Here is an 18050-nt window from a genome sequence, read left to right as displayed (position 1 = left end):
CTGGCTTTACCAAAAAGTTCATGCCATGCCTAAAATGGAAATAGCACCAGGTTGGAACAAACAGGTTGGGTTTCTAGTCCTTCCTCTGCGATGGACTGAGCTGTGTGCCCTTTGGCAAGTCGGTCCCCCTTTCTGATTTTTTCTTTACTAAAATGCTTGACAAAATGACTTTAAAGGTGTCTTCTAACTCTAAAATTTGAAGGTTCTTATCTTCTAGTTAGGAAGACTAAGTCTTTATTTCCCTTTGAGTGTGATGGCCCCTTAGTAACAAGAGCAGACATTCCACATTGTCATAAAAACACTTTTCTCCTACTGTGGCCCCATTACATAAACTTTAGGTATTAGAGGGCTTCCCTGGTGGCGCAGTGGTTGAGAGGCCGCCTAACAATGCAGGGGACACGGGTTCGTGCCCCGGTCTGGGAAGATCCCACATGCCACAGAGCGGCTAGGCCCGTGAGCCATGGCCGCTGAGCCTGCGCGTCCGGAGCCTGTGCTCTGCAACGGGAGAGGCCACAACAGTGAGAGGCCCGCGTACCGCAAAAAAAAAAAAAAAAAAAAAATTAGGTATTAGAAAAAGCACCAAATATTTTATGAAGTGAGAGTTCCTGACACAGGGTAAAAAACAAAAACAAAAGCAAAACAACTAACAAAAAATTCCTTACTGCCAAAACATCAGGCCTCTGGCCCTTTAAAGTTGAAAGGCCATGCATAAGGCTAAGAAAAAGACCTCAGAAAGATTAGTTGATCTGATGGGTTCACAAAGATGGAGGAGAGAATAAAGTGGTCAGGTCATACATGAAGATGGTTTGGAGAGGAAGGAGAAGATGCTTGGAGGTGGAGTTTTAAATTCAGGTCTTTAGGGAAGGCATTCTACAATACGTCACAGGTACAAAGGGAGTCGGAAATCCTCAATGTTGTGAGTGCAGCTGTATCCCTGGCACCTGTTAGATGCTGTGACAATTTCCTTTTGTGTAACAGGAAACTTGAAAGCCCTCCAATATTCTGAAATGCTATTCTACCCATTTTTTAAAAAAACTAGGCTTTATTTTTTAGAGCAAGTTTAGGTTCACAGTAGAGTTGAGCACAAGGTACAGAGAATTTCCATATACACGCACAGCCTCTTCCAATGTTGGTATCCTGCATAGAGTGGTACATTTTTTGGAATCGATGAACCTACACTACACATCATTATCATCCAAATTCCATAGTTTACATTAGGGTTCACTCTAGGTGTTTTACATTCTATGAGTTTTGACAAATGTATAATGACATGTGCCCATCATCATGTTATCATACAGAGTAGTTTCAGTGCCCTATAAATCCTCTGTGCTATGTCTATTCAACCTCTTTCCCCGCTAACCTCTGAAACTTTTTATTTCCTCCATAGTTTTGCCTTTCCTGGAATGTCATATGGTTGGAATCACACAGCACGTAGCCTTTTCTCATTGGCTTCTTTCACTTTGTAATATGCATTTAAGCTTCCTCCATACTTTTTCATGGCTTGATCGCTCATTTCTTTTTAGTGCTGAATATGGATGGACCACAGTTTATTTAGCCATTCATCTACTGAAGGACATCACAGTTGCTTCCAAGTTTTAGCAATTATGAATAAAACTGCTATAAACATCCATGTGCAGGTTTTAAAAGTTTTCATTTCCCTTGGGTAGATACTAAGGAGTGCAATTGCTGGAGCATATGGTAAGAATATGTTTAATTTTGTAAGAAACTGCCAAACCGTCTTCCAAATTGACTGTATTATAGTCCCACCAGCAATGAATGAGAGTTCTTGTTGCTCCACATCCTTGTCAGCATTTGGTGTTGTCAGTCTTCTGGATTTTGGCCATTCTAAAAGGTGTATAGTGATATCTTATTGTTTTGATTTCCAGTTCCCTAACAACATAAGATGTTGAGCATCTTTTCATATGTTTATTTGCCATCTTTGTATCTTTGGTGGTGAGGTGTCTGTTGAAGTCTTTTGCCCATCTTTTACTTGGGTTGTTCATTTTCTTATTGTTGAGTTTTAAGAGTTCTTTGTATATTTTGGATAACAGTCCTTTATAAGACATGTCTTTTGCAAATGCGGCTTGTATCCTTATTCTCTTTTTCAGCATCTTCTGCAGAGCTGTTCTCATTTTTAATAGATCCATTCAAGCAAAATTCTACTTTTAAATTGTTTAGCAGAAATCTCACTTATCCAGAAATTTCTTTCTAGCCTATAGAAATAGGCTTTGTTTTATTTGTATTTCCTTGATTTAGGAGTTATAAACAGAAGTTAGAAAAATCATCTGTCATCAAATTTGAGTTATAACTTGCAATGTGTGTTTCAAATATCCATTGAGGGGATATCTTGGGGTTGGGAGATTTCAATCCAATTTCTTAAATCCACTTTGCTATATCTGAAGTCATAGACCAAGGGATTTCAACTAAGTTTCCATAAAGCCACAGGAGATAAAATTTATTTCTCGCGGAGTATACATATTGTTATGGCAATGTCTGTCAGCTGGAATGTGGGCTAAGTAGACGGTGAGATGTTTTGTGAGTGAGGAACAATTTCCTGAGAAGATTAGCTGGAACCTAAGAAAGGTCTCCCATTTCCTGGAAGATGAGAAGGTTTTGCCTCATGAGTATATGAAAGAAAAGGGTCAGGGCAATAAGGAGCTCTAGTTACAGAATGACACAGTGCTGGAGGGAGGCCAAGTATACGGGGTGACAACTGTGGATCTTTTTTATAGATGTGGATCCTTTTATAGATGCTGAGATAGGGTGCTGGTGGTTGTGTTATAGTTAACTTGCTTGGTGATATTTTGATTCTGTGAATTCCTTCTAGTGAGTTGTCTCCAAATGCTAGAATTTGAAAGTGCTCCACGAGCTCTTAGAGGCTTTAGAGCCAGTACGGTTAGATGACAAAACTTGAAGATCATGAGACCCTGTAATAGTTTCAGTCTGCAAAAAAAAATTGTATTATTCATTCTCTGCTGGATGTGTGAAGGCAGATATCATAGACCAGCTTCAATAAAAATGTTTTCCTTGTAGATCCAAGGAACCAGACACATTTACTCAGAGACAAACTGGTGATCGTGGGAGTAGGAAAACATATAGCAAATCTTCAAATACCTGATGAACTGCCATATATATAAGGAGGGAGTAAATGTGTTTCAAGAAAAAACAAGGACCAATAAGAATAGACATTGTAGATAGGCTGATATTGTTTCAATGTATAAAAAAACTTTAATCCATCTAATAACACAGTGCATCCTTTTTCACTTTATGATAATTATAGAAAATGAAAGAAGTTTTACAGCCCACTGTGGAGAAGAGTAGTCCAATGACTCCCACCTGCCTGAGGGCTGAGATGTTTACTATCTTGGCAACCTGTAATCCATTCACAGCACAGTGATAGGGAAGCTCTGTACTAATAGGATCAGTGGTCTCTGAAAAGAATAAATTCCCCGTCATAGGGAATTTTCAAGCAGAGTTTGGAAACAACCCAGATGAGGTGCTGTAATGGCAATTTTTAGAAATTCTTTAAAATTTATGAACGGTTTATTGTATAGTTTTATACATTCTGACAAATACGTAATCTCACATAACTACCACAACAATCAAGATACACAATAATTACCATCCTCCAAAATTATTTTGTACTTCCCCTTTGTAGTCAAATCCACCACCACCCCAACCACTGGCAATTGCTGACCTGTTCTCTACTCCTAAAGTTTTGCCTTTTCCAGAATGTCATGTAAATGAAATCATACAGTATCCAGCCTTTTGAATCATGTTTGTTTCACTCAGCATAGTGTATTTGAAATTCATCCGTATTGTTGACTCATCCAAGGTTTGTTTCTTTTTATTGCTGAGTAGTATTCCATTGTATAGATCTACCACAGTGTCCATCCGTCAACCAGTTGAAGAATATATAAGTGACTTCTGGTTTCCAGTATGGCATGTAAGGAGCTTGGAAGTCATGATTCCATTCTAACAACAAGTTAAAAGCTGAACAAACTGAAAATTAACAACTCTTATACCCATCAGAGAATTGAGACCACAGGAAAAACTACTGCCCCCAAAATTGGAGAGACAGATAGGTGGATACAGAGAATCACAATTTACTGGAGCAGAAACCCACAAGTAGAGACCTTCATGGGAACCATTACTGGGTTTCTTTTACTCAGTACCTCATATCTAGCTTTCAACAAAAAATTACAAGGCATATTAATAGGCAAAAAACAGAGTTGGAAGAGACAGAGCCAGATTTAGATATGGCAAGAATGTTGGAATTGTCAGTCCAGGAATTTAAAACAGCTATGGTTAATATGCTAAGAGTTTTAATGAAAAAAGTAAACAACATGGAAGAACAGACAGGTAAAGTAAGCAGACAGATGGAAATCCCGAGGAAAAATCAAGAAGAAATGCTAGGAATCAAAGATACCAAAATAGAAATGAAAAATGACTTTGATGGTCTCATTAGTAGACTGGACACAACTGAGGAAAGAATCAGTGAGCACGAGGGCATATTAACAGAAATTTCCAAAATTAAAGCAAAGAGAAAACAGACTTAAAAAATGGAACAGAATATCTAAGAACTGTGTGACAACTATGAAAGGTGTAACATACCAGAAGAGAGAAAGGAGCAACAACAAAAAAAATTTGAAGCAATAATGACTGAGAACTTCCCAAAATTAATGTCAGACAGCAAACCACAGATCTAGGAATCTTAAAGAACACCAAGTAGGATAAATTCCAAGAATATTTGGGTTTCCAGTTTGGAGTGAATAGGAATAAACTACTGATTCTACAAACAGTAGCATACAGGTTTTTGTGTGAACATAGCTCTTCATTTTTTGAAGTAAATACACCAGAGGAGAATTTCTGGGTCATAAAGTAAGTTCATGTTTAATTTTTTAAGAAACTGCCAAATTGTTCTCCAAAGTGTCTGTACCATTTTGCATTCTCATCAGCAGTGAATGAGAATTCCAGATTCTATATCTACCAGCATTTGGTATAGTCAATTTCTTGATTTGAAAATTTTAGTCATTCTAATAATGGTATTTTAATTAGTTGTTCTAATAAGTGTTTTAAATTTGCATTTCCTCAGTGAATAATGATGTTTAGAATCTTTTCATGTGCCATCAGTATATCTTCTTTAGTAAACTGACTGTTCAAATCTTTTGCCTATTAAAAATTGGATTGTTTTCTTATTGTTGAGTTTTGAGAGTTCTTTATATATTCTGGATACAAGTTCTTTATCAGTTATGTGATTTTTCAAATATTTTTGCCCAGTCTGTGATGTTCTTTTCATTTTTTAAACATTTTTCAAGCCTTTTATGACTCCATGATTTTCATTTTGATGGAGTCCAGGTTAATAATTATGTCTTCCATGGATTATGCAAACTTTTGGGGTTGTATTTAAGAACTTTTCCTAACCCAAAGTAACAAAGATTTTCTCCTATGGTTCCTTTAAAATAAATGTTTGATAGGTTTACATTTTATATTTAGGCATATTATCCATATTGAGTTTATTTTTGTATAAGGCATAAGGTGTATGTTGAGGTTCAGTCTTTTGTGTATACGGTTGTCTAACTGTTTTGTCACTACTTGCTGAAATGACTATTCTTTCTGCATTAAAGTTCTTTTGCACGTTTGTCAAAAAATTGTATCAGATCAATTGACCATACTTGCATGGGTCCATTTCTGGTCTCTCTATTGATTCTGAGCACTACTAAAATCTCTGGGGAATGTTAATTTTTGTTTGTGCTATTAAGTCAGTCCAGTGAATTTTCTTTATTTCAGAAACTGTATTTTTCGGGTCTGAAATTTCCACTTTGTTCTTCTTTATAGTTTCTATTTTTCTGGTGAGAACATCTATATTTCCATTCATTTCAAGAGTGTCCACCTTTACTTCATGGATCATGGTTACAATAGTCACTTTTTTTTTAACATCTTTATTGGAGTATAATTGCTTTACAATGGTGTGTTAGTTTCTGCTTTATAACAAAGTGAATCAGCTATACGTATACATATATCCCCATATCTCCTCCCTCTTGCGTCTCCCTCCCACCCTCCCTATCCCACCCCTCTAGGTGGTCACAAAGCACCGAGCTGATCTCCCTGTGCTACGTGGCTGCTTCCCACTAGCTATCTATTTTACATTTGGTAGGCATATATGTCCATGCCACTCTCTAATTCCAACATGTGGATCGTCTTGGGTTTGGCATCTGTTGGTGCTCTTTTCCTTTGAGAATTGGGCCGATTTTCTCTATTCTGTGTTTTTTGCTTTTTTGTAAGTCAAGTAATTTTGAATTGTATTCTGGAATTTTGAATATTACGCTATGAGGCTCTGGGCCTTATTAAAATCTTCTGGAGAGCATTAATTTTTATTTGCTTGCTTATTTTAGCAGACAATGTGCCTGGTTATGTTCATATTCCAAGTTGTATCTTACCTTCTGAGAGTGGTGGGTGCAATGTCAGTTCAAAGCTTTTGCCGTGCTCTGTCTGTCTGCCCAACACATACACCATTCAATTGTTTATCTGTTACTTGGGCAGTGATTTATATCATAGTTTAGGTCTCAAAACTTTTTCTCTTCTTTTTGGGTCTGTGTTGTACATGCATAACTCAGGAGTGAGTGAGATTGGTGCTTGTTCATAGTCAGAATGAAGGGATTTCCAAAAAAAAGGAAAATATAAAGAATTAAGGGATTTGCTTCTCCAGCTTTCTCATCCTTAGACTTGCCCTGACTCTCTGTGGCTCCCAGGGGCCCTTTTTTGCAGTCTTCTGGCTAGTAAGCCATTGTTTCTCCCAGAATTTTAACCCATGCACTTTCTGAGAACCTGGGGTGCCTTCTAGGCAGCATGAAGAGAAAGAAGAGAGAAAAATAATAGGAATCCCTCCCATTCTCTTCAGGCCGTTGGGACTCTTTCCCGATTTGTGCAAACCGAGAGATGGTTGTTTGAGTTTTAGGTTACGCGCACCACTGCTGCTGCCATCGTGACAGTGAAGCTTTAGGACTGGGACTGGCATTGAGGCCCGGGAGGAAAAAAAAAAAAGAAAGAAAAATTAAAGGGATTCTCCCCATACTCTTCAGCTTTAAGGGCCCCTTTTCCCGATCCTCTGGCTAGAAAAGGGGGTTTCTTTCAGATTTTTTGCTGTCTCTACCTGTAGCACAGTTCCAGGACTCAGCCCACCCTCGGATCAAAGCCAAGAGATAAAGGTAAGAAAAACCGAGTAATCTCACTGCCATACCAGTTGTGCTTCAGGTTTTGACTTCCCTTCTCAGTCTATATGCTACCGTTTACTTTTCGGAGTCCTCAGCTAGTAGCTTTTGTATTCTCTCTGGAGGTTTTAGTTATAATCGATGGGAGAGATAGGCTATCATGGGTTCACTCTGTCTTGATTAGCACCAGAAGTTTTGTAATGACAATTTAAATACTGGATGACCACTCTTACAGATCATTATTCTCAAACCTAGCAACAAATTTGAATGAACTGGGAAACTTAAAAAAACATAAATTCCAGGACCCTACCCTAGACTCATTTCTGAGGATGGGAACCCAAGAAACTGTAGAAGATGTTTCTGAGTTTCTGATATAGCCAACCTGGCACCGGTTTTGGGGGGGCCTGGAGATAGGGTCCAAGCTGGAAGTGTGAGAAGCCCTGGATGAGGTGATCTCCAAGGTCCTTTCCAACCCTGAGATCCTCAGGCTCTATATTATTCAGAATATCCCATTCAGAAAGCTGCTTGTTAAGTGAGGTGCCTAGCCACTTCCCTCAAATGTTTAACTGAAGCTCTTGGTCACATAGGTCATCTATGTGATGCCACATAGCTGCCACAGAGCTGACCAAAAAATATATAGAACTGATAGGCAAAGTCAAGATATTAAAGCCAACAGAAGAACGAATGGACTCCTAACCTAGAAGATTAGTTTCATGGAAATGACAACTTTTTGCACTAAAAGCAGCAATAAATTCTAACTCTGCTTTATGTGGTGTCAGCCAGAAGGGAGACCATGTATGCTCAGGTCTGAGGATTAGTGGTTTCATTAAGCATCTCCTTTTCTCCCTAGGATTATCCCTTTCCCATGTATTTGACAAACTTCTTTTGGTTGAGTGCAGTTTCTGCTTATGTGCTAGGAATCGCTAGTGACTTTAAATTTGCTTTTCATAAAAATTTATTTCTAAGGGACTTCAGAAATCATTTCCTTGAGCTCACTTCTGTAATGATAGAAGAGGAAACCAGGCCTGAGAGGTTATGTGCTTTATTTAGGGGGTCAGAGCTGGGGCCAGAAGCCAGATGTTGGCTCCTAAGAAACACATTTTCTATCTGACTGAGCTGAGGCAGGTGAGATCTTGGATGCGGAGTCTCCTGGAGCCCCCGGGAGTCTCCAGTAACTGAGTAACTCAGTAACTGAGCTGGGTCAGATGCTGCGGTGAGTGGGCCGTGGCTGAGTTCCATGCAGTGCATTTGTAAAGGGCATTTTGACCTAAACATGCTTTAGCTCCTGGATTTGCCGTTACTAAAATATTGGCAACCAAAATGACCCACAGCTTATAAAGTGACCCACAGTTTACTGGCACATCCTATTCTCTGCGCACTGGGAACTAGACAGCCCCTGGCCACTTCTGGAGCTCCCCAAGCCCCATTTACTTTCAAATGTGCTGCACGGTATTGTATAGTCAGTGTTAAATCAGGGAAGCAGATCTGCGACGAGTTATGAAGTCAGGGATTTTTTTTACAGGAATTAGACCTCACACCATTGTAGGAGGAGCTGGGATAGTGAAGGTTTGAAAGGGTGAGGTGGAGAACCAGAGCTGGCACCAACAAGTCAATTCAAGGAGCCAAGCATTCCTCGTTTGGAAAACTCAAAAGCACAACCATAACACGAAGGGGTTTTTGTGAAATGGTGTTCTGGCTTAGGCAACTTGATACAGCGTTAATCACTGTAGGTAGAGAGCCTTAAATAGAAACAGCTGTCATACCTTGAGAGTAATGTTCCTGAAGCTCTGTTCTCATTTGTCATGAACAATCTGGAAACAACCTGTTTCACCACAGTCTGAAAACGTGTGATAGCTATAGTGTGATGGAGCAGTGGGGCGTGGTGCCCTGGAATCAGAAAAGCTTTGTCACCAGGCTGATCTGCACATGCGTGCTGCCTTTGCACACATACTGTGGGATTGGGACATGCTCCTCACACTTTCTGAAAAGCTACGTATTTGCTTCCTCATTTGTAAATGGCACCAATAGTAACCACCTCATAATACTGTTTTGGAGTAGGTATAGTAGTAGATGCTCAATAAAAATGACTCCTTTTATCTCTCCAGTCCCACCCTTCCCCCTAGTACATCTAGGACGTGTAGTATTTCTCAAAATGTCTCTATGTAGAAATGCCCTTATTGGCTAAGGTGGATTTTGATCATGAATATAATTTAAATTCAGCATTCCTGGCACTCCGTCATGCCCCAGATTCCCAGTATCAACAATTTTGGATTTGTGTGGACAGTGAGAAAGACCACTGTTTGGCAAGGGAAACACCTGAGGTGAAGCTCATGGCCTTTATCCCCCAAGAGAGAAACAGAGCACTCTTTAAATAGTTAGAAATCTGTTGAGTGGTTTATAAAAGTGAGTGTGGTGACATCAGCTCCCCTGGAATCCTTCAGTTTTCCTGGGTTAGAAGAGAGATTCATCGTGAGGTTAGAGGGAAGAAGCAAGTTGAAGCTGATATCAAAGTTGGAGACAGAAAACCATTAAAAACAGAACTTGGAAAGCATAATATTCTGGAGCCAGTAATTTTAGGAGGATACAGACCTACATACTTAATAGCCCTTGAGGGCATTACTGTATCATAGATGGTCTAAATTGTTTGTTTGTTGAATTTGAATTTAATAAAATAGTGCTCATGAGTTTCTGAAACATGAAGAAAAGTTTAAATTATATTCAGAGGACTCTGTTTAGGAACTGGAAGGGTATATTATCATTTTAGAAAGATTTTAATTAGTAGTAACTAAAAAAAAATTTTTATTCAGGATAAACTTTTAGAAGATTCATACACAGAGGATATTTTATTATCAAAAGTGGCATTGTTTTGCATAACAGTTCTAAGCATATAGTAAAAATTGAATAAATGCTTTTTTTTCTTGGTGACAAAACCTGGGATTGAACCAGAATAAATACTTTCTTTTTTTTAACATCTTTATTGGAGTATAATTGCTTTACAATGTTGTGTTAGTTTCTGCTTTATAACAAAGTGAATCAGTTATACATATACATATGTCCCCATATCTCTTCCCTCTTGCATCTCCCTCCCTCCAGCCCTCCCTATCCCACCCCTCTAGGTGGTCACAAAGCACCGAGCTGATCTCCCTGTGCTATGTGGCTGATTCCCACTAACTATCTATTTTACATTTGGTAGGTATATATGTCCATGCCACTCTCTCACTTCGTCCCAGCTTACACTTCCCCCTCCCCGTATCCTCAAGTCCATTCTCTAGTAAGTCTGCATCTTTATTCCCATCTTGCCCCTAGGTTCTTCATGACCATTTTTTTTTTTTTTAGATTCCATATATATGTGTTAGCATATGGTATTTGTTTTTCTCTTTCTGACTTACTTCACTCTGTATGACAGTCCCTAGGTCCATCCACCTCACTACAAATAGCTCAGTTTCGTTCCTTTTTATGGCTGAGTAATATTCCATTGTATATATGTGCCACATCTTCTTTATCCATTCATCTGTTGATGGACACTTCGGTTGCTTCCATGTCCTGGCTATTGTAAATAGAGCTGCAATGAACATTTTGGTACATGACTCTTTTTGAATTATGGTTTTCTCAGGGTATATGCCCAGTAGTGGGATTGCTGGATCATATGGTAATTTTATTTGTAGTTTTTTAAGGAACCTCCATACTGTTCTCCATAGTGGCTGTATCAATTTACATTCCCACCAACAGTGCATGAGGGTTCCCTTTTCTCCACACCCTCTCCAGCATTTGTTGTGTGTACGTTTTTTGATCATGGCCATTCTGACTGGTGTGAGATGGTATCTCATTGTAGTTTTGATTTGCATTTCTCTAATGATTAATGATGTTGAGAATTCTTTCATGTGTCTGTTGGCAATCTGTATATCTTCTTTGGAGAAATGTCTATTTAGGTCTTCTGCCCATTTTTGGATTGGGTTGTTTGTTTTTTTGATATTGAGCTGCATGAGCTGCTTGTAAAATTTGGAGATTAATCCTTTGTCAGTTGCTTCATTTGCAAATATTTTCTCCCATTCTGAGGGTTGTCTTTTCATCTTGTTTATGGTTTCCTTTGCTGTGCAAAAGCTTTTAAGTTTCATTAGGTCCCATGTGTTTATTTTTGTTTTTATTTCCATTTCTCTAGGAGGTGGGTCAAAAAGGATCTTGCTGTGATTTATGTCATAGAGTGTTCTGCCTATGTTTTCCTCTAAGAGTTTGATGGTGTCTGGCCTTACATTTAGGTCTTTAATCCATTTTGAGTTTATTTTTGTGAATGGTGTTAGGGAGTGTTCTAATTTCATTCTTTTACATGTACCTGTCCAGTTTTCCCAGCACCACTTATTGAAGACGCTGTCTTTTCTCCATTGTATATTCTTGCCTCCTTTATCAAAAATAAGGTGACCATATGTACGTGGGTTTATCTCTGGGCTTTCTATCCTGTTCCACTGATCTATCTGTTTTTGTGCCAGTACCATACTGTCTTGATTGCTGTAGCTCTTTGTAGTATAGTCTGAAGTCAGGGAGCCTGATTCCTCCAGCTCCGTTTTTTTTCTCAAGATTGCTTTGGCTATTCGGGGTCTTTTGTGTTTCCATACAAATTGTGAAATTTTTTGTTCTAGTTCTGTGAAAAATGCCATTGGTAGTTTGATAGGGATTGCATTGAACCTGTAGATTGCTTTGGGTAGTATAGTCATTTTCACAATGTTGATTCTTCCAATCCAAGAACATGGTATATCTCTCCATCTATTTGTATCATCTTTAATTTCTTTCATCATTGTCTTATAATTTTCTGCATACAGGTCTTTTGTGTCCTTAGGTAGGTGTATTCCTAGATATTTTACGGAATAAATACTTTTTAAAAAGAATTCAATATATAAAGGGCAAATCAGACTTGGAGCTTAACTCATGGAATATGGATGATTCTCATGCAAACTTTCAGAAATGTAGTTAGTTACTTGACTGTTGAAGGACATTGATAATATATTCCCTACCTATTTTTCTACAAATTGTTGACAATCACGACAAGTCCAAATAGTTACTGATCCAGCTGAGCAAGTAATTGACCTGAATGCCCTCAATAGAACATTGAGATATAAAATCACTTCTGTAAAGTTGATACTTTTTTTTTTCAACCTGAAATAATGACACTTTTGTTTCCAGCTTACCTCTTGTTTCAGGCTCTCAAGATTTGAAAACTAGCAGTCGGTGGTAAATATAGTAAAGAATCTGCAGCCAACCCACACTCTTCTATATAATTAATAGGATTGCTCAGACAGCTTATCTGCTTAAATTCTGAAAATCTCTTTATCCTTTATCTGCAGAAACACTAATCGCTTGAAAAGGAAAAGGCTGAGGAAACTTGTTTTAAAGCTGGGTTTAAACAATTTTTTTTTTTTCCTGCAGCAAATTCTATTGCTCTAGTTCCCTGGGTTACTTGCATCTCTTCCCCATGCTATTACCCTTTTAGGTATTTTAAATGGCATGTTGCATTCACTTGAACAGATGTGAGTTGCTTGCATTTTCTGGTGAGATAAGCATTTCTTAAGGCCTCTTCTATTCAGTCATTGGCTGGATTTCATCAGGTCCCGGGAACAGGGATTTAACTTGTCTGGGAACTGGGAAGCCTTGGCTCTGAGTTTCACTCTGTGATTTGTTAAGAGTCCTTTGGTTACCAGCCACAGGTATGATTGGCAACTTGAAGCAAAGGAAATTTCTTGGAAGGATAGCAGAGGTGCACAGAATCAGGTGACTGAAAATCAGGCTTGAACTTGGGCAGGTGCCATAGCTTTTCCAGAGGCTGGGAAGCAGGAACGCCAGCAACAGTCTTGCAGTGGGGACAGAATGGTAAGAACGCCACTGCAAGGATGAAATGAACATCAAATTCCAGGGAGGTTGGCTTAGACTGGATGTCAACCCCACTCTTGATAGATATGTGCTGGGACCCCCAGTTATAGTCCACTGGGCTCCACCCAGTAATTCCTTAAGAGGAAATTCAGGAGGCAGTTTGAGGAAAGAAATTTCGTGCTGGGCAGATAACTTTGTCCACTACTATGCTACAACCTGGCATCTTTAAAGTTGTTTCCAGCTTTAAAAATGGACACTCTCCCATGAAAGCCTTTGGGGTTACCATGTGCCAGTGAGGCTTGTTTCTATGAATGCCTATAAAACCAGTGAACATTAATAAGACAAACTGGAAGAAGACGTTTATGAACACTAGTGGGTTATGTAGCTGTATTAGTTACCTACTGCCGCATGGCCATATCACTACAAACTTAGCATCTTCAAACGACTCAAATTTATTATGTCACAGTTTCTGTGGGTCAGGAGTCTGGGAGTGGCTTAGTTTGGTTTTCTGCTTAGAATCTCATAAGGCTGCAGTCAAGGTGTCATGGCTGCGGTCTCATCTGAGGTCCAAGTGGGGAAAGATCTGCTTGCAAGCTCACTGACTGTTGGCACCATATTCAGTGTTTCAGTTTCTTGCTGGCTGTTGGTGGCAGGCCACCCTCAGCTGCAACAGCTGCTCACAGGTCCTTTGTTGAGCTCCCCAAACATGCCACTCCGACTCCTCCAAGCGGGAAAGGCAGGCTCTTAATCATGTACACACATACTCACACACACCCCATCACCTTCACTGTGTCCTGTTGGTTAGAAGGAAGTCACAGGTCCCACCCACACTCAAGAGAAGGGAATCCACAAGGGCGTGAACACCAGGAGGTGGGGGTTATGGGGCAACTTTACGAATCTGCCAGTGGCAGAGCTGGGTGGGACAACCCCAGAGCTGTCTCAAAACCTGACACATCTCCTTTCTTTCTGTGCATCTGATTTCCCCAAACCTCCATCCTAGGGAGGTACTTCTCCATGTGTAGACCTGAGAAGGGGGGCAGAACAAAACCTGGCCTGCAGTCTCTCTAGCTCGGCTATCGGGGAGCAGATGTCAGGAGATTCACCTCCTTGGAGCTACAGTGACTGCCTGTCTGGGTTGGTGTTTCTCTCAGTTCTCTGTGCAATTATGTAGTAGCCTCCGCTGAACTGTATCTTTAGTCTATATCTACTACTGGCAACTTACCTTCTCTGTATTGAATGGATTTCCTTTCTTTCATTTATTTGTGTGTACATACTGTCTTCCTCAATGATATTATAAGCAAAGGCAGGAGCCATTTCTTAAATCAGGAACCATCCACATGCCCTCCAAGTAGGTTTATAAAAGACAAGGCAGAGGAACTTTTGGGGAAATAGTTCATATTGGCTCTCTAGTGGTGTGGAGGAAGAGGAATCTCTAGGTCAGCGTGCAAATCTGCCTCTTAGCTGTACTTGGTTGTGCAAACAAAACATGTATATTTGAAAGCTTTGAGCTTGTAAATGCTCAGATTACCCTGAAACAATGTGCTTGGTTCCTGCTAGAGCTGCTGGGCATGCATCTGGAGGCAGATGGGTAATGAACAGATAAAGAGATAAAGACATGGGTTAAGTCCTTGCATACACTGGCAGTGTGACCCTGGACTTGCTGCTTGAATTTCTGGGAGCCTCAGTGACCTCATCGCCCTAGCTTGTAGAGATAATGCCTTTAAAAATGTGTAACAGTGCCTGGCACATAGGAAACAAGCAGGAAGTAGATACTACAATGATCCTTTAAGACCCTGACAAGGGAAGGCATGTGTTAATTCTTAAGGTACAATTTGTTGCATAACCAGGGGATCAGGGAGATGCACACTTAACACATTATAGCTCGTTCCTTCTCTTGGAGCTCATGGAGGGTTTGATGTGGTGGTTCCTTGAGTGTGGACGAAATTAGAATCCTTACTGCTACTTGCCCACCCCTGGAGCTGGGCCATTTGGAAAGTGTGGAAAGAGGACTGTAGCTGCAGCCCCTCTTCTGTCGACAGCGGGACGGAAGGGGGGGGATGCTGGCCATGCCATGCCATGCCAGGGCAGGAGCATCCCAGCTCACACCTCTCATTTCCAACCTCCCAGGGCGTGGTGGAAAGCCCAGGGGACTAAGCTGGCCGTCCTTGGCCAAGCAACAGCTTCTCTGAAGCCATTTTCACTCTGTAAAAGTGGAGCCATGTGGAAGATCAAAAGAGGGAAGAACGTAGGCAATAAACTTGGCATATCTAAGGAAACGCAGGATGTATTCTCCGTACTAAGAATTTGCCTCAGAGGCTCGAGAAATTTTCCTTCTCTTCCAAAAGGCCAAATGAAAAGTTAAATACATTTTAGAAAAGTTTTAATTTGAACAACTTATGATTAAAAATACATTTTATAAATAATTTTTCCATAGACTTGATTAAGTAAGGATTGTTGCGAACTTTACAAAAAGACATACTGCAACAACAGCTGAAAGAAATTACAAAAAATATAGCTACAGCCCTATTTAAAAATACAACATTGTACATCACAGCGTTTTCTTTGTGCAAAGTTGTAGAGAGCGCTGCGTTAGGCCTGTCACAGATTCACTCAAAGGGAAGTAAACTTTAACACAGTTACTAGGCATAATAGTATAGGCACAGCTGGAACAACGAACTCTTTCCCCCAGAAGTTAATATACCTCAGTTCTTTTATTTTGTAGGACTGATGGCTGAACTTAGCTTAATACAAATATATATTTTATGTGTGTATGGATATATATAAGTATGAAAACAAGTGTCTGTTTTGAAATTAAGTAAACTCCCAACGTATTTACAGCATTTTCAGAGAACGTGTTCTCCATATCAGTCTGAGGATATCATCTCTGTTAAACAACTCTAGAAGATTAAACGAGGCCAAATCTCTCAATTAATGGACATCCTCCGTTGAGACTTCCAGTTTTCGCTGTGGAACAAAGAGAGTTCCTATGGAGGTGTTATTAGCACCGTCGAAATCCACGCAGGAGGAGCCTTTCGGCTTCGTTGGTCCACCTGGGGTACGGAAGAAGCTTTCAGCCACTAATTGGGACCCTTTGGGTGTCACAGGAACAGGCTGATTGGAAAGAGAAGAATGGAGAAAAGTCAAACCCATGCAGACAGGCACACCTGGCAACCTTAGAAAACTGGACTGGAGGGACACGTCACATGATGGGAACCTCGCATGCCCTGAAATCTGCCGGCTGAGCCTGCATGAGTTTCATGTTCTCAATTATTTTTGCTAAGGTGAGACAAAAAGCTCATGATAACCCCATAAAATGGATTCCTTGGGCACTCTTCCTGGGTTTGGAAGGAAGGCAGGCCTTTAATCTCGTCCCTCTCCCAAAGGAGAAAAGCAAATGTGAGTCTCCCGTGATGTTGATATTGGGGACTTAATAACCTAAGGAAAAAAATAAGTGGAAATACTCTTACCTGTTGTGCCCCTGTCACTGCAACTGATTGTCCATTTGTTTGGTTCTGGCCCAGGACTGATACGTCGTACTTGGTGGCCCTTCCTTGCTGAGTGCCTGCATTTTCTGGTGTGACACTAACAGCCTCTATTCTTGGAGACACAGGAACGGTTCCAGGCCCAGGGCTGGCGGACACCTGCATACCAGGGGAGATGAGGCCCAAGTGCTGCAGAGTGAAGTTTACAACGGCTGAGCTCGGGTTCTGGACGGGAACGGGGTGGCTCGAAGTGAGAGCCGAGCTGTTCCCGACAGGGACGGCTGCCACGGAAGTTGGTGAGACCATTAGCTTCAAAGGTGTTACATGAAAAGAGGGAAAATTAACAGCAGTGAGTTCAGATGATGTCACTGGAATAACACCTGGAAAGAAAAGGGGGGAGAATATCTTAAAAGCACAGGCATTTGTCCGAGAAGCATACAAGGCTTGAGTGAACTTGAGAATGACCCACATTTGAACAGTGTTTTACGTACACTCACCTGCAATCGGGGAGCTGTAGATCCTGTGGTTTGGGGAAAGTGTACCTGAGCTTTCTTTACTAGACAAAATGGACTCTGCCCCCAGGGTTGAGCACTGGGTAAGAGGGATTAGGTATCCTGATGGGAACAAGGTCTAGAAAACAAGGAGGAAGCATTTATTTTACACACAAATATGGAAGAAAAATGGCCAAGCGCCTCTTCTGGGACTAGTATCCCTTGGTGGTTCTCTCATCAGACTAAAGCCTCCAATGGTATGGGCCACGGGCAGGCCAGCTATAATGGCTCTTTGAAGACAATAGCCCTCCTTCCCATTCCAGTGCCTGTCCTGAATAATACAAACCATGTGTTTCTTAAATGCCATCTGTGGTCTTCGGAAGTGTCCTAAAGCTAGCACTGAACCTGCTTAAGGACAGGATTTACCCAGCACATCCCCCCTGACCCCCACCACTGACGCCCTAAGTCCTGCTACCAGACTTCTTGGTATGATGTGGTACTGTCAGAACAAGTTTAATGCAGCTGGACACCGTAAAGGCACTGCTGTGTTATTATCTGATTGTCCTTGAATTGTGTGGGATGGTATTTCCCAAGAATATTCTGAGGGGCTCTAGTCCTATGGGATGCAAGCAGGCACTCTGCGAATCATAGTCAAATATGTTTGGGAAATTCTGAATTAAACAAAGGAAAATGGTCTTTATGACAGAATTTCTAAGGGACTTTTATGATGGCATGCATTGTTCTCCAAGGGGGCATCATGTAACATTTCCTAGGTTATTCAGCAACTTAATTTTTGGTAGTATTGGTATTTAAGGAAAACTTCAAGAAATGTTGACTTACAGAAAGGGAATGCCAAACCATAGGCCAAAAATACAGCCTCCTGGCTGTTTTTTTTTTTTTTTTTTTTTTTTTTTCACGGGGGTTTCACTGTTTTTGCCTCTCCTGTTGCGGGGGACACCGGGCCCGCGGCGCGGGGGGGGGGCCCGGCCTGGCCGCCCGGGCCCGCC

At 40.6% G+C, this 18050-nt stretch overlaps 1 protein-coding gene and 1 long non-coding RNA gene across 10 annotated transcripts in view; one reads left to right on the top strand and one right to left on the bottom strand.

Annotated features, from left to right (window-relative positions):
- The window catches only part of LOC113624923 (uncharacterized), a 50508-nt gene extending 34493 nt beyond the window's left edge, over window positions 1-16015 (top strand). For both annotated transcript variants that reach the window (XR_003434514.1, XR_003434513.1), the window contains one exon: window positions 15909-16015. This is a non-coding gene — a long non-coding RNA (uncharacterized LOC113624923). The remainder of the gene's footprint in view (window positions 1-15908) is intronic.
- Window positions 15436-18050, bottom strand: part of E2F8 (E2F transcription factor 8) — an 18462-nt gene continuing 15847 nt past the window's right edge. For 6 of the 8 annotated variants that reach the window (XM_027115208.1, XM_027115209.1, XM_027115206.1 and 3 more), the window contains 3 exons: window positions 17050-17182; window positions 16538-16932; window positions 15436-16181 (listed from right to left, as the gene is read on the bottom strand). In XM_027115208.1, coding sequence (XP_026971009.1) covers window positions 15999-16181; window positions 16538-16932; window positions 17050-17182 — 711 coding nt within the window. In that variant the 3' untranslated portion in view covers window positions 15436-15998. Of the gene's footprint in view, window positions 16182-16537; window positions 16933-17049; window positions 17183-18050 lie in introns of those variants that run through there. The other 2 variants (XM_027115210.1, XM_027115212.1) reach the window with 2 other exon arrangements.

The sequence above is a fragment of the Aethalodelphis obliquidens genome, unplaced genomic scaffold (assembly GCF_003676395.1).
Source record: "Aethalodelphis obliquidens isolate GAN/ISIS:26980383/991018 unplaced genomic scaffold, ASM367639v1 scaffold14, whole genome shotgun sequence".
Lineage (NCBI taxonomy): Eukaryota > Metazoa > Chordata > Mammalia > Artiodactyla > Delphinidae > Aethalodelphis > Aethalodelphis obliquidens.
The sequence above is the reverse complement of the archived record's forward strand: the minus strand, read 5'-3'. Positions and strand labels throughout refer to the sequence as shown.